General features: G+C 45.5%; 1 protein-coding gene across 1 annotated transcript in view; it reads left to right on the top strand.

The window, feature by feature from the left end:
* The window catches only part of RYR2 (ryanodine receptor 2), a 3,481,211-nt gene that overhangs the window by 1,264,291 nt on the left and 2,193,246 nt on the right, over window positions 1–23,674 (top strand). The window contains exon 26 of the mRNA XM_086925791.1: window positions 20,616–20,775. Coding sequence (XP_086781917.1) covers window positions 20,616–20,775 — 160 coding nt within the window. The remainder of the gene's footprint in view (window positions 1–20,615; window positions 20,776–23,674) is intronic.

Here is a 23,674-nt window from a genome sequence, read left to right as displayed (position 1 = left end):
CTATACCACTTTTTTAGTATATGATTTGGTACCCCCTGGGGCCCATTGTGTATTAGTGCTATTTACTGTCATTTCTGTGATTAGGAAGTGTGTACTTTGTGATTATCTCTGTGTAGGAGATACTGTGTCGTACTAGATAGTGTTATATTAATAAATACATATTTTTTTATAACTACTGTGTGGTTCTCCTTTCATTTATCCAATACTATAAGGTTGCATTCTGGTAAAACAAGCTGCTTAACATACCTTCAAGACTAAGGGTGAAAGCTGCTCTCCACAGCTACCACTTTGATAGCTTTTGAAGGTTATTTTTTACCTCTTAAATCACTATAATGGTTGTTTGACTGGTGCAAGGTGCTCACTTTAATTAGTGATTCAGAAAAGATGGGTGGTCATGAACAGAGTGTCTGAATTAAGCAGACCACTCTTACCCAGTCCAAAGATCAGGGCTTGATCCATCACCGTTATTTATCTCACTGCACCATCCCAGCTCAGAACCTGGCTATATGCAAATCAGTCTGTCCCTGGCCCAGTGCATCATGGGAACAGGGCAGACTAAACTACCAAGCCAATTCTTCACCAGAAAGGAGACAAGCTACCGGGGACCGGTTTCTGGCATTTCAGCCATCTTCAGCCCGGCTTGCTTGAATCCTGATGGTGCAGTGAGAAAGGGACTCATGTCTGAGTATACCCTGCCACACCTATAGTGGCCAAAAACGATTCAGAAAAGATGGGTGGTCATGAACAGAGTGTCTGAATTAAGCAGACCACTCTTACCCAGTCCAAAGATCAGGGCTTGATCCATCACCGTTATTTATCTCACTGCACCATCCCAGCTCAGAACCTGGCTATATGCAAATCAGTCTGTCCCTGGCCCAGTGCATCATGGGAACAGGGCAGACTAAACTACCAAGCCAATCAGGATTCAAGCAAGCCGGGCCGAAGACGGCTGTAATGCCAGAAACCGGTCCCCGGAAGCTTGTTTCCTTCCCAGTGAAAGAATTGGCTTTGTAGTTTGGTTTGCCCTGTTCCCATCATGCACTGGGACAGGAACAGACTAATTTGCATATAGTCAGGTTCTGAGCTGGGATGGTGCAGTGAGCTAAAAAAACGGTGTTGGATCTAGCCCTGATCTCTTGACTGGGTGAGAGTATTCTGCTTAATTCAGAAACTCTGTCCATCACCACCCCTTGTTGTTTAATTATTTTGTCCACCACAAGCGTGGAAGGGTATACTCAGATGTGAGTCCCTTGCTCATTGCACCATCAGGATTCAAGCAAGCCGGGCCGAAGACGGCTGTAATGCCAGAAACCGGTCCCCGGAAGCTTGTTTCCTTCCCAGTGAAAGAATTGGCTTTGTAGTTTGGTTTGCCCTGTTCCCATCATGCACTGGGACAGGAACAGACTAATTTGCATATAGTCAGGTTCTGAGCTGGGATGGTGCAGTGAGCTAAAAAACGGTGTTGGATCTAGCCCTGATCTCTTGACTGGGTGAGAGTATTCTGCTTAATTCAGAAACTCTGTCCATCACCACCCCTTGTTGTTTAATCACTTTAGTTAGTGGACAGCATATTTCAGGCCAACTTCTCACAGTGATCAAATGATTCTCTGAGATTTTGATTGAACCAGATGTCAAGGTATTTTATTTTGTCAGGCCCATTTGAGGTCCGACAATTGAGCCGTTCCAATGGATATCAAGGGGCCCAACCTCAGTTGTTTCCTTATCAAGGTTGTAACCTGAAACAGTAGCATAATCCTTAATGGTTGACATGATATTGGGAATGGCAGAATGAGCCTTAGTTGTAAAAACGACAATGTCAGTTTTTGTGGTCCAGCTGGGAATTGGATAATGGGAATGTATATGTTCTCTCTAATTTTTATGAGCAGTGGTTCCACTGTAATGAGGAAGAGGAGAGGTGGCAACCTTGCCTAGTGCCTTGTTGCCGACTGAAGCTATTTGACAAGTTTTTGTTGATGTTATTTCTGGCTTTGGGTTCCTTGTATAGTGCCAAAATCCTTTTAGATAAATTAGGACCAAGTTTAAATGCTGCAAGGTTGGCTTGTAGGAAAGACCACAAGACCTTGTCGAAGACCTTTTTTGGGTTGAGTGCAATCAAACATGCTGGTTGGTTGAGGAAGTATGCTTTCTCAATGACACGACTAAAGAGTCTGATATTGTCTGTGTTACACCGGCCCTTAATGTATCCCATTTGTGTCCAAGATCACAAGGCACACCTTCCAAGGGTCTCAAGCTGCCACAACACGCGCCCACCGCGTGGCTTGAAACTTCTCTGGAATCTTTTATGTTCCTGTGTTTCAAAACAGGGAGCCAGCTCAACTCGGGCCCTTGGGGTAACAAGACACAGCACAAAGCACAGTCTTCGTCAAGAAGGGGTCCCAGCGCACCAAGCCGAGTCCCAACAGCCTCTTGCTTGGTTAGAACAGCAAACTGCAGACCAGCCCCAGATTGCGAAGCAAGGATTGGTCCTTCCCCAGCAGTCTCTTCAGTTGTTCCTTCCTTAGCAGAGGTTCCTCTTAACCACAAAATGGGTCCAAGCCTTTTCAGTCTCAATCCATTTCTGTTCCATTCCAACATTCAGGGTCTCAGCTCTCATAGTTATACCCCTAAATGTCTTTGAAGTTTATTGTGCTCAGGGGACCCTGACCCCTGCCTAAATCAGTTCTGGGTGTCTCTCTCCCAATGTCACCTTTCTCCCTTTGATACTGGGGGTCTGGATCCTTAATCATTCAGCAGGAGACTGGTAAATAGTTTTAAAGTGGCAGCCCAGGCCTCTTCACCTCCCGGGGCTTCTCCTCGCCTACTCTCCAGATGCAGGTCAGCCTGGTACCATCTCAACCCCCTGCCTGGGTGAAGGCCTCCCCTAGCTCTTCTCACCTCTCAGATCCAGATAGTCAATCCACATTCAGCAGAGACGCACAGAAATGCTCAAAGCACAAAACTCAGCCACTTTCTAAAAGAGTGGTTTCTGAACACACAGTGACAAAATCACTTTTATAAAAAGATGTGATATGACACTGTGAGTTCATACATACTAAACTTCACCACTCAATTTTAAACTTATAGGAAACTAGGCTAACAAAAGACAATACCCAGCCTCACCTATTCACTCCTATGGGCAGGAAAGCCTTTCACCAGTGAATAACAAAATGAGGTGTTTTTCACTGTCAGGACATAGAACACACAGCAGTATATGTCATGCTTTTTACTTACACTGCACCCTGGCCAGGGGTTACTCGGGACCTACCACAGGGGTGCCCACTGTGTACTCAAAAGGGAAAGTAAGGCTTGACAAGTGGTTGCGGTTGTCAGGGCAACATGCTAACTTAGCAAACTGCGCGCAGGCCCTATCCTACAGGCTTGAGTTCCCTTCTTCGCCCACCTTTGCATTACTAGCCCTGGCACACACAGTGTACATCACGAGGGACTTTACTAGTAAGGCAAACATATCAATCATGGCCAACCAATTACCATTACACTTTACACAGGGAACAATGGTGCTTTGACACTGATCAGCAGTGACAAAGTACCCAAAGCATCTAAATTGGCTACTCTATGTCAGGAAAACAGTCTAGGGGAAAGCAAAAGGTTTAGGGAACTTTAGCCAAAATGGCCAAGTTCTACAGTCCTTTAGGCGGCTTATGTGAGATTCTGCTTCAGTCACTCTCTCTCCCAAAAGATATATATCCTGTTTAATGATTGCAAGATCATTTTGCATGAAGTCTGTGCTGGCTTAAGTTGATAACACAAGGATATGTAGAGCATCGAGCTTCTGCATGATGAGGTCCAGAATAGGGTTACTGTAGGAAGCTGGCTCTCTATATAGTACACCAAAATGAGGTATACTCTGTAGAGAGTCCAGGCAAACCCCAAAGGAATCACAGAGGCACAAATTAACACCCTATATGCTCTCTTTTGTAGTAGTGTGGATGAGCAGGTAGACATAGCAGAGGGTAGTGCTAAGTATGTATTACACACACAAGGCCAGTAAGTGAGATCACACTCAATAATGAAATCCGAAACCAATTTGCAAAAATAGCACATACTTCTATATGAATTCAGATATCAAGATAATCGGAATCGAGTAAGCATTTTTTGAGTTATGAATTTTTACAGTTTTCAAAAATGGACACAAATTTTTGGATTGGTAATGTTATCCTATGGGGGTAAAACATGTATGACGTTTGAGTTCTTAATAACAACTTACAGGACTGTTCTTCAGGACTTAAGGTGAATATGGGGCAAGGTCCAAGGCCACACCAACAGGTCACCCCGGAAGGCTCTGGGGTGTCCGGATGCAGAGGTGTGTCAAGGCGTCGGGTGTCACATTATCTTCAATGGGAGAACAGTCAGGTTACAAAGAGGCTGCAAGCAGGGACTGGGGGACCAATTTGGGGGAACCCACAGGGAGGCTCGATGCTTGAAATCTTTGGGCACTAAGAGACACCCTTGATCCACTTCTCCTCGGCTGTGGAGCCTGAATGCAGTGGTGTCTTTTTGGCATTTGTTTCAGTGCTGGAGTTTCTCATGGATGGAAGAAAGAGCCTGCAGGCAGCGACTGGAAGCCCAGTCTGATAAAAACCCAAGTGTGTACGTAGCTCTTGTGGGTCTGGGGACCCTGTGGCACTGTCACCATTTTTGGACTCGGGCTCTGGAGCTTGGGTGCATAGGTGCTTTCAGGCATCATGAGACAGCGGTCACAGACTCACGTCTTGGTTCTTGTTTTGTAGAAGAGGGGCAAACAGGACAGCTGGGCCACTCATGAAGTCGGTCTCACTGTCCATGAAGTCTCTCAACATGCAGGCCAGTCTTCGTCAACGTTGGTGTCCGCACTGGACACAGCAAGCCTTGGCTGTTGCAAGGGATCTCATACCCCAGGGATTGGCACCGAGTGGCACCAGTCGGTCCTGGCATCCCCACACTTGGAGAGAGGATGTATCTGACCTGTAGGAGCACTCCTACCTCTTTCTGGGCAGCTGCTGTGCTGGTAGTCCCCGTAGGCGGCAGGTCAGTGTATCAGGTCCTGCTCTTTGGTACCTGCGGCTGAATGGGAGTAACTCCTCTATTTCAAGAGAATTTCCTTGGCATTTTGCAAAGCACTGGCAGCCTCTTCAGGTGTCATGAGGTCTGCACAGTGGTAGGACAAATCAATTTCTCCAAAAGGGTTGAGTGCAGCAGCAAGTCTGACAGGATTGGCGCCAAGTCAGTTGTGCACCTCGTTTCTCGGGTTAGCAGTCTGCTTCTTTGTCCACTTCTTGTTTTGGTCTGTTGAAATCTGAAGATGTGGTATCAGGAGGTCCCCTAAATACTCATTTTAGCGGTGTTAAGCTACCTACCCCTGTGGTCACAACAGCCCCCTAGATGACCACTTCCTTTGGGGAGTGAGCATCACCCTGTACCAGAATTCCTAATTCCACCACCCACAATATGGTGGAATTTCCAAAGTCAGGTTCACTTCTAGCTGGTCACCCTAGAAGTGTGTCCAGCCTGACAGTACAAAACGCCTCCTGCATAGCTAATTTTCCCGCCTGTCCAGATGCCAAAGGCTCTGAACAAAGCTTGTTGGCTTCCTCTCCTGTGAGAGAAGCCATATTTGCATACCAAAGGCAGCGGGTTCTTTGACTCTCCTTTACCTTTGACATCCAATCTGCAGGTCATACTGTGGGAGTAGGTTGTGAACACCCTCTGCCTGAGCAGGCTTTTGTTTCTGACCCGGGAGCAAAGGCCCACACCCTTGGGGAAAAGAAACATGTCTTTGGTGGTAGGATAACGAAAATTAGCCAGTCAGAACACCAGTGGCTGGTAAGATGCCCTCTGGGTACATCTACTAATAAATCTAACACTGGCATCAGTGTGGGTTTATTAATGCGAGATAATTGATGCCAAACATTTCTATTTTCAGTGAAGCCATCATGCAGCTCGGGAACTCGTTTTGACAAGTGCCCTGTACATACCCTAAGATGGGTTCCCTGCTCACTCGCAACATCTAGTAATAGAACTAGACATCACAGGGTCATATCTGTTCATGTAGTTGTGTTCTCACATAAGATATAATCCACCCTGCGTTGGGACTCAAAGGCCTACTGTAGTGATGACGTACATATATCAGATGCAGTCACCTTGGCATGTGTGCCGCGTCATGTTTTCCCTCTTGGTTTGCACCATGTCATGCAGCCTGCAATGGCAGTTTGTGTGGAATTTATATGTGGGGCCCTTAGGATGGCATAAGATATTCTGCAGCTCTCAGGGACCCTCTTTACTACCCCTGTCCTAGGGGCTTGGAGCACCATTTACTAGGGACTTACAGGGGTGCTAAAGTTCTTTGCCAGTTGTAGCACAATTAGACAGCACCTTGTTTTAGAAAAGGAGCACTGGTTAGCAGGCCTCAGTGCACTGTCAGAGTCAAAAATCCACATTCAGTAGATAAAGAGGTGGCAAAAAGTAGGGGAGTAGTAACTGAAACAAAAATCCAGTTTGCCACAGTTAGTATGTATTTTGGGTTTTAACATCAATTCTGGGTTGCAGACCCTTCTTGGATCTCAACATAACATGTTGTGTGTCTTTCAGGCTACCCCTGGTATCCCTGGATTCATGAGAACTCTGGTCTGTCATGCCGACGGTTAGTTGTAGGCAAGAGTGACAGTACCATGTAAACCACGCGGGTAGGGAAAAATGATCTAGGGCCGGTATGAGAGAAAGTTGGTGGGTTAAAACGTGGAGGCCCCCTCCTACTTTGTGGGTCAAGATTATAAACTTGTGTGAACTGTTATCTCAAGATCTTGCAAGGGGGTGAAGGTAACTCTCTCCCCTGTTCAGTTGGGGTCATCAGCAACAGCAGCAATGGTATGGAGTTTGGGTGTGGCTGGGAATGCAAAATTCATAAAGGTCCAGTAATGTTAATGGCGGCCATCTTGAGGTATTGCTGCTTTAGTGGTACACGAACTGGAAACATTTTTAAACCTCCACCTTTGGAAAGCTACTGGGGCATGCAGTGTCTGTGGTGGCTAGCAAAACAGTTCAGAGGTGACTCACTTGTTGATGACGACGTTGAGGTTGTCATGGCAGTGGCCATTTTAGGGTCAGGTTAGGCCACTCTACACTTTCAGACTGCCGTATGGTTCCAGGCGAACCCTGTGCATACCTTCAAACCAGGGGCCAGAGTGAGGAGCCATATGATGCCACAGGGGTCATCAGGGAGATAGCAGGTAGGTGATTTGACATCAGTAAAAGCCTCGATTAGTGGCGGGCGTGGCAGAGCTCCGACTCTAAAGATCCATCTTCTTGGGTGGTAGTCACCCCCCCAACTATAACTTTACTTTAACTTTCAGTGAATTTCTAGGTTTTTGTACGGTAAGGTAATAGTTAATTACCATACCTAAATGCACTCCCAGGCCCTGCAGCGAACCCCCCTTCACGCAGCCAACACCACGCTGCTCATGGCCTTTGGACGTGCACAGTGGGAGGTTGCCCATAGGGTCAGGCCCTGGGGACCCCATCCCACAGTGCCAACATTTCTTCAACTAAAGGAGAGGAGGGGCCAGGCGACCCCCCCCCCCTCCCTGAGCCTCTTACGGCCCTTCAGATCCCATCCCCCAAAGCTGTATGTTTTTTTAAGGGGAGAAGTCCCCCCGCCCAAATGGTTATTGGCCCCAGGTACCCTATCCCCAAGGACCACTTATCTATTTAAGCAGAGGGGGGCTGTGTGGCCCCCCTCCCCGAGCCTTGTGAAGACCGGGAGACACCATTCCCCAGGGCAAGTTTATTTGAGGGGGATGGGGCATGCAGCCACACCTGGACGATTTTGGCCCCAGAGACCCCATCACCCAGGGCCGAACATAATTTTCAGCAAAGCCAACCATAACTTGCACCCCCACCACGCTCTGCTTATGGACCCACATATTACATCACACATGAAATGTTCTATGACATCATTTAGGACATAAATTATGACATCTCAAGTTACATCATTGATGACATTACTGATGGTATCAACTATTGAATGTGCAAGTTATTTTGTATAATTTACATAGTGGCAGATAACTACCATCTTACTTTTCTACCTATTTTTATACAGCAGCTAATGGGTGTAAGTGTTTTACAAAACGCATGTGTTCCTAACGCATCATAAGTGTGTAACGGTAACTCGATAACTACAACTGGTAAATGTCTGTGCTTTTTTTAGTACATAAAGTTAAACTCACTGACAAATTCACCTAACTATAACGTTACTGTAACCTTTTTTTTTCAGTGAATTTTTAGTTTTTTTTAACATAAAATGGTATTGTATTACCATACGTAAAGCCAACCCTGCCGCAGACTGGGGTTGGCCACTGGGCCTTATGTTTTTTAAAGGGGAGGGGGGCTATGTGACCCTCTCCCCAAGTCTAATTAAGCTCATTAGGGCATAGGGACCCTGGGGCCTTATGTTTTTTAAATGGGAGAGGGGCCAAATAGCCCTCCTCCCCGGGCGTTATTAGTTTCTAGGGACCCCATCCCCACCTTTTTTTCCTTTTAAAGGGGAGAATAGCCACCTGCTGCCCTCCCCCATAGCCTTATTAGGCCCTGGGGACCTCATCTCCCAGGACCTTTGTTATGAAAGGGGGGGTCGGCCATGTGGCCCCTCACCCGAGCCTTAAAAGGCCCAGCGGGGCCCCATACTCAAGGGCTTATTTTATGAAAGGGGAGGGGGGACATGTCCCCAATCCTTATTGGGCCAGTAGGACCCTGTCGCAAGTGCCATTTGTTTTAAATTAAAGGGGAAAGGGGCTGCATGTCCCCTGAGCCTTTTTAGGCCAGTGGGGCCCTGTCTCAAGGGCCAATATAGTTTTAATTAAAGCGGAGAGGGGCTATGTGACTCCTCTCTTCAAGCTTTATTAAACCCTGGGGATCCCAGCTTCAGGGCCTTTTTTTATGAATGGGGAGGGGGCACTGTGCCCCCTCCCGGGTCGTATTAGGCCTGGGGGACCCCATCCGCTTAGGGCTGTTATGTATTTTAATTAAAGGGAGGGCATGTGGCCCCTCTCCCCGAGCCTTGTTAGGCCCTGGTGACCCATCCCTCAAGGTCACTATTAAAATTAAAGGGGGTGGAACATGCATCACCCCCCTCCCCGAGCCTTGCTAGGCCCTGGGGACTCCATCCCCCAGGGTCATACCTAAAAATGAGCCCAAAGATGTATAGCCATAAGTCTCTGCAATAGACAGGGCACACTATTGCTGTTTATATGCATCCTAGTTATATAACTCTTTTCCTAAATTCGTTATTACTGTTGGATGTTTGGCTGAGCTATCATTAGTCCTTCAACAAAGGTGAACAAATCCAATAGGCATTGCTTTTGAAACTATTGGCTCTGCCAGTGCCTTTTGGTAAAAAACGCCCATGCTGTACAGCGGCATGCTGTCTAGAGTTGTTTTTGGAGAAGCGCGGGCTGGTGAACAGAGCCATGACTTTGTTTTCATTACTTTTACTCACCTTAAAATGCAATAAAATCCATGTTTCATGAACTTTGGCGCAATCAACTTCCTTTAGGATCCAGGATATATTTTCTTTTGTTTAAACAATTGGCCGGTGATGGTCTTGGGATTCGTTTGGTATGGGGCAGAGGTGAGCAATTAACGAAAGTGTGGGCAGCAGCTTCAACAATAGACGATTCTCAAGAGAATGGGGTTTAAAACCCGCTGAGATTTGATGGGGAGGACTGGGATAAGCAACATGCAAACAGTTAGCTGGCAAACAAACAGAACACCAGACACATAAGCGTCAGTCTGCTCCCCAGTGCTTAATGAACCACTTTCCAGCACATTGTGGAAACAATGTGTGTATGCTTTTTATTACAAATTGAATTTTTATGAAAGCTTGGCAGCTGCAGCCCACTAGTCTGTTTCAAAAAGTACAGCAACAGGCAAATGGTGTGGCATCCTGCAGATACCAGGAATACATTTCACAGGCACGCATGAGCCCCGGCTCTCTGTTCATACGTTTATGGTGGTGGGGGGGAGGGTCAAGCTGTTCTATTACCATCTGTTTTCCCAAACTGGGCCTTCGCCTTGAAGAGGCATACCCCGTTCAATAGGCACAAAAAAGGAAGGTAAAAGAAAATAAAGATTGCGGAATCCAGACCCAAAGCAAGAATTCTACTATAAATGAATAAGCTCCCTTATTTTTTGGGTTCATACATGCACTAATTTTCGACCATCTGTGACAATAAAAATATAAGGTAAATGAACAAATTATTGTCAAAGGAGACAAATTAATTTAAAACTAAATAACAGCACAAATGTAATTGTTCTAGAAATCAATTTAAACCCATCTAGAGCAAGGCTTGAAAGCTACAGGAGGAGTGGAAGGGTGAAGGGAAGAACACGAGGGAGACATTGTGCATTCCTGTGAAGTTCCTAAAACAAAAGAAAAATGTAATTCCCTAAAAGTGAGCAGTGGAAGGATACACATGTGAGGCTATGCTCCAGGGGCAAGACAGACATAAGATGGACATGGCAAACCATTAAATAAGAGTCAAGCAAATGAGAGTGACAGTGAAGCTAACCAATGGGAAGCAATGGGCAGGCTGTAAGCCCAAACTATGTCTTTCGCAACCAAACAGCTAATGCTGTCTGGTAGGCTCAATTTAAAAATAATGTTGACACTATCGGTCAAAACACCAAGTGATGCACATCCCTGCCTTAACTTTTTCACATTATTTACTGTTCATTAGTTACATCAATCATTTAGGAAAGATTCCTGCAATACTCAACCGTACATGTAATCGTTTTTACAAGCTTATCCTATCATATTCTTCACATAGACAATTAATTATTAGAGCTAATAAAGTTTGCGCTCCAAATATCCTGCAGGTGTGGAAGCTTTATCAGTAAGTAGCCATATCATTATTCATAAATGTTTTAAAATTATCCATATTTGTTATAATCCACCCAAGGGATGATTTGCATTTTGTACCCCCACCATTAAGGAAACCCTGGGCCTTCAGTTCTATACTGTGTCCCGTTTAAAGGTGGTCTGGCACAGTTTCAAGTTCGGGCTGAAAGTCATTAATCCCAGGGACATCTAAAAAAGCAAATAGGACGCAGTGTGAGTAGACCGCAAAGACCATACTTCCCCTACACTGCAGAGTCTACACTTGTTGCCCATTAGTCTGCTTGTCTATATAAAGTAATTCATCAGGAACACCAAGCGCATCGGAGAGAAAGATATAACTGGCATACCCTGTAAAGTTCTCCGATATGAACTTTGAAAGGGCTTCAAATGGTCACATTTTTGTACAATTACCATTAGTGGCAAACATCTTCAGGTAGTTGTGGCCCCACTAGGAAATAAATTCCCTTGGGCCATCGCAGTTATCCATTGTGTCCAAATTTTCATGTTATGCCTACTTTTGTTTGGCTGTACTGTTTCACCTATGTCCTCATGTAAAATTCTAGTGTTCACGCATATAGTCATCTTCAAGTGATATATGGATCCTATCAAGTTCTGGTTTGGGGTAAAACACTGACCGCCAATCCTCTTCAACCTCGGCACTCACTGACACATTAATTCTAGGTTTGAGATCATTATACCACCTGAAAGCTCACCATCATTCAATATGGTAGTTTCATAGCAGCTTTGGTAATCCGATTTGGTTTGAAAATTATTTGTGCTTCATTTGGGATAATGCAATAGTCAGTAACAGTAGAACTTCAGAGTTTTTTTGCACCATGCAAACACATTTTGACAGTGACTTCCTAGCAGGATATGTCTGCAGGTAAGTGCCTAAAATGTGGTAAAACCTGAGGGTATTTATGTGCAATCACCAATTCCCACCCAAAAATAATTTTTTAGCTGAAAGTTTGTAATGGTGTGATACTTGCAATGTCCGGCCCTACCATTTACAGCACCAGGACAGGGGTGTTCTTGTGGTGGCACCAAGTAAATAGTGAATAGTGGTATGACCCACTGTCATGTGAGGGAAAGAATAAAGAGGTGGCCAGACATGGGATAACAGACTAGGTTACACCTAGAAAGAGTGTGTCTTCGGTGCTGTAATGCGGCCTACACAACAGTAATATCGACTACCTGAATAACCATACTATTAATTGCAGGTGTGGTATTATCAGTGTATTTCATTTGCAAAAAGGTTAACTAGTCTGGTCTAGAGAATATAACAATATATTATGTAGCATTGTGAGATGTGTGCTAGGACCCTTGTGGTCCAGGGTGGACTCATTAGAGGAAGTAAGTAATTAGTTGGGAAAAGTAAGTAATTAGTTGGGAGGTGTTAAGGTGAGGTTATTAACGGTTATGACATAATCAGACCCTAATTGTATGCTGAGGAATAAAGACATATAATCCAGAGGTCTGTGTGTGGCATATTCCTTTGCTTGCTCCTGGACTTGGGAGCACGCTACATATTACAAAATGATCTTTAAATTAATTTAACCCATCTGATACAAGATCTGCAGAATAAAACAGCCACTAATCGTTTATTGAAAATGTTAGGCACCTTTAGAACATATCACCACCTCCTTGTGCTTTCTTCTGAATGTACCCTCATTATGTACTGAAACATTTACTTCTTAAGTGCATACAATCTGGCAATGAGGTAGATCTAGTTCTTTCAACTGATTTTTGCACTTTTGTCTGAGTTTAAAACGGTTGTAATGTGTTCTGAGGATAATTTGTTTACCCTTCTTCCTTATTCATGTGGCAATGCATAATTTATTTCCACTGCATCAATTATGTAAAACAGGTCTGCTTCAACAGTTACATCTCTCTGCTGGAGCAGTGTTCATCTTGTAAGTGCATTTCTTTCTGGTCTCATTTTGATACTAGTACTCTTAAGTTCACTGAATCGTGCCTTGCCTAGTAACCAATGTCTGATCCTAGATATGCTACTGAGGCTTAGACGTATATTTACATTTGTAGTTCATTCATTCATTTACTGTGCAATGTAAATAAATAAATATAGAATGGCATTATTTAAGCACATGCCATATGTAAACAGTTCTTTGTAGAATTACATTGTGTCACATAATGCACATAACTAATCCATGATGCTGAATTAGCATTGGACATCAACCTTACCTGTGCTTAATTTATGCTGGTGTTTGCAGGTGCTTGGCAAAGGCACATATGTTTGACACTGACACAAATGCCACATGGTGGGGGTGTCTGTCTATTTGTAAATATCAGCAGATGATGAATTAACATTTCAAAATACATGAAAAAGAATAATACCAGCAGCTACCGGCCATTTTTACATCTTTTGGTGGCCAAGAATAGTCCACATTATTACAATTGCAGGAGTCTGATGGTAAGTCGATAGTACTGGTACTGGTGGCAGCGCAGGCAGGGAGAGAGGGTGGTGCAGACTGCAGTGGTCTCTTGAGAAATATCTTGGGCCCTGGTACCTTTCTGTCATCAAATTAAGCACTGGAAAGCAATCATGCTACTATGAGCCACAGGTGGAGTTTTATTCAGGACATGCGTTTTTACCTCAGCAAATATAGATTTGTGGGAGACAGTAAGTATCACAATTATATTACTAAAGTTGCCTATCACTTGGAAAGACCTCTCTCATTTTCGGAACAACCAGTTGTGCATAGACGTGAAACAAATCAAAGACGTGGTAGGAAGAAAACTGTACATCTTCTATCAGTATAATCAAGGCGAGGTTGAACGAGGCAAAGATCTATGCATATAGAACTTCCTTCTATGCTGCCCCTATGTACAACACATGCAGTGCATTATATCTCACATTGCTTTCTATTATCGAGCCAGCCAGCTAATGTTATCCAGTATTAGGGGTGTCTTTCATAGATTCACATGCCTGAATCATTCCCCGTCGTCGAGACGGGAGCCTCCGGTAAATAAAAAAGTAATGTCCATAGACATACATAGAAAGAAAGGGTCCAAAGGTTTCCCATTAGTAGCCTTTCCTTGTTCTTATGTAAAAAGGACCAAACTGACATAGTCAGCCAATCAGCTCCGACCTCCCTCTAGAACCTTCCTGGGAGGAGCCTCAGTCCCTCAGATTTTCTACCGCACGTTGTGCTAGGGAGTCTCCTGCTTGAGCTCTCCTCAGGATTACTCTAAATTCACCAAACTTTCTTTGAAAGTGTTCTCTGAAACCTCAAAACTCTTCAAGGACTTCTTCAACACACTATCCCTGAAGTAAGTGTGTGTTTCTACTGCTTTTTACATGTCTGACTCGGGGAAGAAAGCCCTGTTCAGGGCCTGCTCTTCCTGCAGCAAGAAAAGAATTCATGTGGATGATAGGCACGACCTGTGCTTGTATTGCCTTTACCCGGACCATAATTCGGAGAAATGCACTATCTGTCGGTCTTTTCCAAAAAAGACTGTGAGAGACAGGGAAGGTCGCCTTCTGATTTGGTTGGACAGGCTTAAGAACAGAGACAATCTGGACTCCTCTGTCAGCAGCGTTTCCAGGACCTCTGCTGTCTCAAACAAGAGGCCAAGGGAAGCTTCCCCGGGCCCCTCAGACACTCCTCCTACGAAGACCCACAAAAAGTCTTCAGAGGCGAGATCTGCATCATCCTCAGTGTCTGCTAAAGAGGGTAAAACCTTTAAAGTGCCTGCTCCGTCCTCCAGACAAAGCCAGAGGACTACTTCAGTCAAAACCACAGTGTCTACCACATCAGCATCGTCGCCCTCAGCATCGACGACGATGACTACGTCCTCCTCATCTTCAGGTAGACCTGTTTCTTCAATTATTCCCCTGACATCGTCGTCGACGACAAAGACCATGTCGACAACGAAGACCACACCGTCGACGACGCCGTCACCAGCGACGAGCCCATCGTCGTCAAAACCGGCGACGACAAGAGTGTCGACGAGAGACTCGTCGACGAGACCATCGTCTACGAAGGCACCGTCGATGAAGACGACGACTTCGCAGTCGTCGACAATCAAGATCCCTTCGTCCACCCCACCGTCGACGAAGACCTCGTCGACGACCCCGTCGACGAGAGGATCGTCGTCAACGACCCCGTCGTCGACGACCCCGTCGACGAAGACACCGTCGACGAAGACCCCGTCGACGAAGACCCCGTCGACGAAGACCCCGTCGACGACGACACCAAAGGCTCCGTCGACGGACTCGACGACGACACCGTCGACGGACGACTCGTCGTCGAATGAACCATGGAAAAAATCGAAACTGGTGGAGGCACCGTCCATGATGTTACCACCGTCGACGGTCCCCTCGACGACGACAGGCTCTACCATGCAGTCTGGCAAACCGGGCAAACCACTAATTACCCCGGAAACGACGTCTCCAAGTAAGGTGGAAAAGCTTCCACCTCAAGAAATTTTCCAAAGCGAAGAATCCGAAGAGGATGACCATCTGGATCCCGCTACTTCAGTCTCAGAACTCCACATAAAATGCCAAAGCACTGATGAGGAACAGGAGGAATTCACCTATCAGGAACACTCCGTCCAGGCCAGTGTCCGCACTGAAGTCACCCCCATGATATGCTTACCAGCAACCCTGGTTGATGACTTAAGACTTCTTGTGCAAGACTACAAGCAACGCTTTCCGGAGGCTAACAGAGCCGGTCAAGCGCCTAAGAGTCCCGCGCCAGGGGACAAGGGGGATCAGACACCTCCAGCTCAAGTACAGGTGTCCGCACCGGAACGCACTCACCTTCCCCATCAACCCCAACACGACGTCCAGCCTCAAGTGGTGGTTTCTTCGGACGAGGAGGAGGAAGAGGAAGAACTGGAGGAAGGAGAGGTCCAGGAGGTTCACTCAGACCACTCGGACCAGGATGAAGAGGATGAATATATAGCATCATCCCCAGCTTCACCACAACCACGCCAAGCGGACTCCCCCCCGGTCGACATTGCTGGCTTCCACAAGCTGGTGGAGAGAGCGGCGAAGAGATTCCACATGGTGGTGGAATCCACGGAAACTGACTGTTTCCTGCACGACTTTAAGGAACAGACCCAGAAATCTGCAAAAGCAGTTCCGATCATAGAATTTTTGTGGGAACAAGGAAAGAAGTTAATGCTAACTCCTGCTTCAGTGCCGGCGGTGGTCCCACGCCTAGATAAGAAATACAGAGCACCACTCACTGCGGCGGCTTGCCTTAATGGTCACCCCAAACCGGACTCGGTAGTGACGCAGGCGGCCCAGAAACACTCCCGCAACCCTTCCTCACCACTGTCCGCTCCCCCGGACAAAGAGGGCAGGAAACTTGACACGATTGGTAAACGTTTCACATCCACATCGGCCATGTCCATCAAGGTGGCCAACTCCATTGCCTTGCTGGGGCGTTACAATCGCCAGCTGTGGGAGGACATTGCCCCTTACCTAAAGGAACTGCCTGATGACGTCCAGGGTGAAGTGAAAGCGCTCCTCGTGGAAGGTCAATCTTCTGCAGCGGAACTCATAGACTGTGCTATCGACGCAGCCATGACAGGCTTCCGTCAACTTGCGGGAGCTGCTGTGCTGAGACGCCAAGGATGGCTAAGAGCGACTTCTTTCCGCCAAGAAGTCCAAGCAAAGGTTCTGGACATGCCCTTCGACGGCCAGCACCTGTTTGGAGAAAAGGTCGACGAAGCTCTACAGGCCATTAAGAAGGACACAGACACGGCAAGGGCACTGGGCTCTCTGCAGTCTAGAAACCAGTCCTTTCGGGGCAACAGGCCCAGAGGTCAGTCCTCCTATCGAGGCTCATATCAAAACAGGTCCTCATCTTCGTTCTCATACAATCACAAAGGCCAGTACCAAAACAAACAACAGCAAGGCCGACAATCTTCATTCGGAAGGTCAACCTACAGGGGTAAAAATACCAAGAGGGGCGCTGGCGGCCGCCAGTGACCGACTACTCCAGCCAGTCCAAACACCATCTCCATCCTTTCAAATTGGAGGAAAGCTGACACATTTCCTTCACAATTGGCAGTACATCACCACGGACCGGTGGGTTCTTCAAATTATTCGATTCGGCCACTCTCTCGAATTCACCTCCATCCCTCCCAATACCCCTCCACGCAGACGGACACACAAACATCCACGCCTGCTTCTGAAGGAACTTTCGACAATGCTACAAAAAGGAGCAATCGAAAGGGTTCCGGCATCCTCAAAGGGGAAAGGATTTTACTCCCACTTCTTTCTGGTACAACAAAAAGAAAACAAGTGGAGACCCATCCTGGATCTCCGGGGACTCAACACCTTCCTGCGGAGCCAATCGTTCAGGATGGTGACGATCCAAGAAATCCTGGGCATTCTAGAGAAAGGAGATTTCATGGTGTCACTGGATCTCCAGGATGCCTACTACCACATCCCCATCCTCAAAAATCACCGGAAATTCCTAAGATTCGAGGTGGCGGGCCGTCACTATCAGTTCAAAGTCCTGCCGTTCGGCCTCAAGTCCGCGCCGCGCATTTTCACGAAATGCCTTGCGCCAGTGGCAGCCTTCCTGCGTCAACTGGGCCACCAGGTCTTCCCCTACCTAGACGACTGGCTGGTGAAAGCACCCTCACCTGGGGACGCAATCACGTCCTCCAACGCCTGCACCAATCTCTTTCAAAATCTGGGATTGACGCTCAATCTCAGAAAATCATGCATGGTCCCCGCTACAAAGATCACCTTCCTGGGAGCCATGTTAGACACAGTGTGCACGAAAGCCTTCCCCTCAAAAGAGAGGACAGACAAGATCTTATCTCTGGCCACGGCTGTGGCAAAGACTACGCACCTGAAAGTTCGGACTTACACCTCCCTCCTGGGGATGATGTCTTCCTGCATACTCCTCATCCCGCACTGCAGGCTCAGAATGCGGCCCTTACAGGAGGCACTCGCGAGCCAATGGACCCAAAGCACTGGCTCATTCGAGGACATCCTTCGGATCACACCAAAAATTTGCAAAGCTCTACAATGGTGGACACGTCGCCAAAATCTAACAGTGGGCTTACCGTTCCTCCTCCCAGCATCACCGCTGGTGATAACAACGGACGCCTCCCTAGAGGGATGGGGCGCGGTGCTCCAGGACCTACAGATCAGCGGAAAATGGAATTCTCAAGAGCAATCGCTCCATATAAACCTCTTGGAGCTAAGAGCAGTGTATCTGGCTCTCCAAGCCTTCTTACCCCGCATCCAGAAATCCCCAGTGCTCGTCAGGACAGACAACACCACGACGATGCACTATCTAAACAAACAAGGGGGAACGCGTTCGCTCTCGCTCTCACGCGAATCGCAGACGATCTGGAACTGGCTGGTGCTACACGAAATCCAACTCAAAGCGGAATATGTCCAGGGAAAGGACAATACCATCGCGGACGCCCTGAGCAGGCAAAAGTCCCTCTCCCACGAGTGGGAACTATCGGACAGCGCCCTCACTCACATCTTTTCTCTTTGGGGAGTCCCAAACATCGACCTCTTTGCCACCAAGAGGAACGCCAAATGCCCGTGCTACGCAAGTTGGCATCCCCAACCAGGATCACTAGGAAATGCATTTTCCATCGGATGGTACAGCGTCTTTGCATACGCCTTTCCTCCATTCCCGATGATTCCACGGCTCCTCAGAAAAATGAAGGCGGAACCATGCACCCTGATCCTGATTGCCCCGTCCTGGCCGAGGCAACATTGATTCTCGGATCTGCTTCGACTCTCCATCAAGTCACCGATTCGCCTGAGCCAACACCCGGCCCTTCTGACGATGTCCAACGGACAAGTACAACACCCGAACCTCCAATCGCTCAAATTATCAGCCTGGCTCCTGAGCACAGAGAGTTCAGTGGCCTAAATATCCCACAAGACTGCAGGGATGTACTAGCCAAAGCAAGGGCAGACAGTACGAACAAGACCTACTGTCTCAAATGGAAGAGGTTCTGCATATGGTGCTCAGACCAGGGCTTACGGCCCCTCGCCATCACACCTGAACAGATATTACCATACCTCCTGCATTTGGCCCAGTCGGGACTGGCGCATGCATCCATCAAAGTTCACCTGGCAGCAATCTCGAGGTTCACCAGGACGGTCACAGGACCTTCTCTATGGTCTAGTCGGCTAGTCAAGCAATTCCTCAAAGGGCTATACAGATCCTTCCCGAGACCTCGAAAAGTACCTCCCACATGGCAGCTTAACCTGGTACTCAACCAACTCATGCGTCACCCGTTTGAGCCCATTCAGAGGGCGTCTCTTCAACACCTCTCATGGAAAACGGTGCTCTTGCTCGCTCTGACTTCGGCCAGAAGGGTTAGCGAGCTGCAAGCCTTGTCCATTCAAGAACCATATCTACAATTCAGACATGATAGGGTGATACTGCGACCAAACCCTAAGTTCATTCCAAAAGTGCCCTCGGACTTCCATCTCAACGAACCATTGGTCCTTAGGTCATTCTTCGCCAACCCTTCCACAGCAGCGGAAAGATCGCTGCATTCTTTGGACCTTATGAGGTGCCTGAAGTTCTACCTGGACAAGACTAAGGATCTCAGAAAATCCTCACAACTGTTCGTGGCATACAGCAGGCCACGAATGGGCCTACCCCTCACGAAGCAAAGCATCTCCAGATGGATCTCCTCTGCGATTTCGTTCTGCCACGACAAGGCCGGCCGGCCTCTGAATGATCATGTTACTGCTCATTCCACCAGGGCGATGTCCACGTCAGCGGCGCTGTTTGCAGGAGTGCCAATCCTGGACATCTGCAGGGCGGCGACCTGGAAGTCACCGCATACTTTCTCCAGACACTACTGCCTGGATATCGAACTCCAGAAGGATGCAGCAGTGGGCCAGGCGGTGCTTCGCCATCTCTTTCAGTAAGGTGAGCCTTCCTACATCCCGCCTTCCAGGTATGCACATTATTGCTCTGATGATATTATGTCTAAGCTGTCTCTTTATTGTATGATATTATATGCATTATCTACTATGACAGCAGAGCAACTCTGTTTTACAAATGTGCTACTATGATTGCTAGCTACTCTGATTCAGGCATGTGAATCTATGAAAGACACCCCTAATACTGGATAAGAAATGCGTTACTTACCTGTAACAGCAGTTATCCAGTATTGGTGTCTTTCATAGATTCACATGCAACCCTCCCGCCTCCCCGGGAAGGACTCACCTCCCTCTCAGAACTATATTACGCCAAACCTAGCTGGGTGCGTACGAAAATCTGAGGGACTGAGGCTCCTCCCAGGAAGGTTCTAGAGGGAGGTCGGAGCTGATTGGCTGACTATGTCAGTTTGGTCCTTTTTACATAAGGACAAGGAAAGGCTACTAAGGGGAGACCCTTGGACCCTTTCTCTCTATGTATGTCTATGGACATTACTTTTTTATTTACCGGAGGCTCCCGTCTCGACGACGGGGAATGATTCAGGCATGTGAATCTATGAAAGACACCAATACTGGATAACTGCTGTTACAGGTAAGTAACGCATTTCTTTCCATTGGTTAACGCCGGTTTCATATCTGACTGCAGGGATGGAGGTGCAAGCTTCTTGATGTAGATGTAGTTGACAAGTTAAAGAAAAACATTGATATTGCTTATGAAAGCGGTGTGTATGGTCACCTGTAGTTACCAGTGTTCTTGGAATTTTCTGCAAATTATCGTGGCTTGGCACAAATTGATGTGTTTTGTTTCTTTTTCAGCTATCAGCTGTCAAGCGCATACACGCCTGCTCCTCTGGATCTCACCTTTATCAAGTTAACCACTTCACAAGAGGCGTTGGTGGACAAGCTGGCTGAAAATGCGCACAATGTTTGGGCCCGGGATCGTATCAGGCAGGGCTGGACTTATGGAATCCAGCAGGTGAGTGGCACCCTGAGAACCCAGAGGGTCTGAAAAGAAGATTGAAAGAAAGATAGGAGAAGAGTGGAAGATAACGCTAGCAGTGATGGAAAAGAATTTGCAGGAGTGTGATTAAGAGACAGAGAGTGTAGAGTGGTGGAAGAAAGAGGCATGAGGGGAAATCAAGATTTGGCAATCCTGGTATCCAGCAGCACCAGTGCGAATTTCTAGGAAAGTCTTTGGTTTCTCCACTTATTTTCTTACCAATTAAGCACTGAAAATAAAGGTCAACTCACAGATTTTATGATACTACTGAGGAGAGCATGTCCAGGGTTGCCATATAGCTTTCACAGTGGATAATAGGAGACTGGCAGGATCTATTATAGCCTTAGAGCCTGCTGTAGCGGGCTCTTCCGGCCATTAAAGGCCCACTTTAGCGTTTGGCGAGGGCTTTTAACAAAGGAGCGGGCCTTTATTGATCAGTAGTACCAGCTACGGAGGGCTCTAAGGTTATTCGAACACTCCGCCCCTAGAAGGCCAAATGTTCTAATTTATAAAACCAAGGGCTCAACGAGCCCAAGGAGGTTGAAATCCCTTCTGGCTTCGTGAGGCTTTTGTTCACAGCGACAGCTGTGAAAAAACACTGGAATGTTGAACTCCAGGCTTCCACCAGACATTTGAACCCCAGGGTATTCTATTCTTTCAAATGAAGCTCCCAACATTTCAATCTTCTAATATAGTCATAGAGCCCTCCGCAGCTGGCTGTACTTGCCATTAAAGGCCTGTTCTAGTGTTAGGGCCTTCAACAAGGGAGTGGGACTTCAATTGCCGGTAGAGACCACTATTAAGGATCTAAAGCTAGTAGAACATTCCGCCCCTTAAGGGCAGAATGTTCGCATTTGTAAAACAAAGCCGCCATTAAGCCCATTGGGTTTAAAATCTCCTTGTGCTCAGTGAGGCCGTTGTTAACCATTGGAAAGTTGGAGCTCTGGGCTTTTACTGGCCATTGGAAGCCTGGAGCACTCTATTGTTTTCAATGGCGCTCCCAACGTTCTAATGTTATTATATACATAATCGCTCTGGTTAAAACCTTGTTTTCTGAGCCACATACAACAGATCTCAAAGGGTATGTGATTGCTATTTTTCAGTTATCATGAAAGTTCAAACTTGTTCTACATAGAAATGTGAAAATTGCTATTTTAATTTCAGATGGTACATTGTAAGATCTTTCTCCTCAGTTTTGTATATTTTAAGAGATATTGATGCCTATTTGGTGAGTGGGAACACACATTCTTTACAAATAGTTTGGGACTCAAGGACTTGCAAATACTGCTTATGTAATTTGCCACTGGTATGCTTTGTAAGCTGACCTCAAAGTATTGTGACATTATTAGGTATACTGAATATCTAGGCCTAATTATCCTCTGACAAAAATATTGTGTCCTAAAATGATACATTAAAATATTTCTTGAAAAAATATCACCCCGTTGGAGTTAATGTTAAAAATCCTGCATCCAGTGAAGTAAATTGCTTCGTAAACAACGAGGATATCTTTATTATCAGTATTCTGACATGAAGATTGGTCAATTCCTTCTCACATTACAAACACTGACTTCCTATTGAGAGGCAATACACACAAGCCCATATTTAAATTCTTGCTTAAAGCTTTTTCTTTTATTCACTCAACTCATCAGCATTATCTAAACATAGTTATTGAGGGTCCATAGTTAAACCCGAGTCTTTGATAAAGAAACGTAGTATGAAGGACATAAAAGCCATTTTTGCATAGATGATCTCAGTTTGCTGTTTAGGTAAAGGAGAGATTAGACAAGAGCAAAGGTAAGTGACTTATAGCAGAAATCATTATTTATTCTAGGGTGAATAAAGGCTCCTTCCACTGGTTCCTCAATGGGGCAACCACATGTACTATCGCTTAGGGATTACTTACGCTATCTCCGTGCTATCTCCACATCTTAACGTGTTACTAAAAATGCAGAGACAGAATATTGATTCAAAAATAGCAACTTGCACAAATATCGAATTGCAAATGTCATGGGTTGGAAATATCAACATACAGATTCTTGTGGTCAAGAATATTGATTTTAGGTAAGTAATATTGATGTTAAAAATATCGGTGTTTAATATCGTTTGCAAAAATATAGTTCTTAAAAATATTGTTTGTTTATTATTGTTATGTATTTTAGTATTTATTTTATATGTATGTGTTGTATGATGTTTTGTATAAGAATTGTTTGCCTTTTTAATATATGTGTTACATTTTTAATAGTTATTTAAAAAAATAGAATTTTGTGTTTTTAGTTCCGTAGCTCGTTGTCGGTTTATTGGGGAAAAGGGTGGGAAGTAATTTAATTATATTAAATTTATTGATAATTTTTGATTTATCAGAATGTGTTTAGTTGAGATGTTATAGTGTTAACTGTGTAAAGTAATTTATTATTAATTAATTCATAATTGGTTGGTAATTATTTAACTTAAATGATTGGTCATTAATTATGATAATTGTGTAATTCGTTTTAAGTGTATGTTGTGGTGTTTATAGGTGTCAGGGGTGGCAAGTAATTTAATTTTAATTGATAAATTAATAATTGGCTGTTAATTCATTTTAATTATTTTTAATTAATTATGGTAATTGTGTAATTAATTTTAAGTGTGTTGCGGTGTTTATAGGTGTAAGGGTGGGGAGTACTTTATTTTTAACTGATGAATTCATAATTGTTATTTCATTTTAATGAATTCATTGGCAGTTAAGTATGGTAATTGTGTAATTAATTTAGGTGTTTGTTTTGGTATTTATAGGAGTAAAGGGTGGGAAGTAATCTGTATTTAATTAATTAATGTATAGCTGTTAATTAATGTTAATTATTTGATATGTATTATTTATTTATTTATTTAAAACATT

Source organism: Lissotriton vulgaris, chromosome 6 (genome assembly GCF_964263255.1).
Source record: "Lissotriton vulgaris chromosome 6, aLisVul1.2, whole genome shotgun sequence".
Lineage (NCBI taxonomy): Eukaryota > Metazoa > Chordata > Amphibia > Caudata > Salamandridae > Lissotriton > Lissotriton vulgaris.
This window is presented reverse-complemented; position numbering and strand designations above follow the sequence as displayed.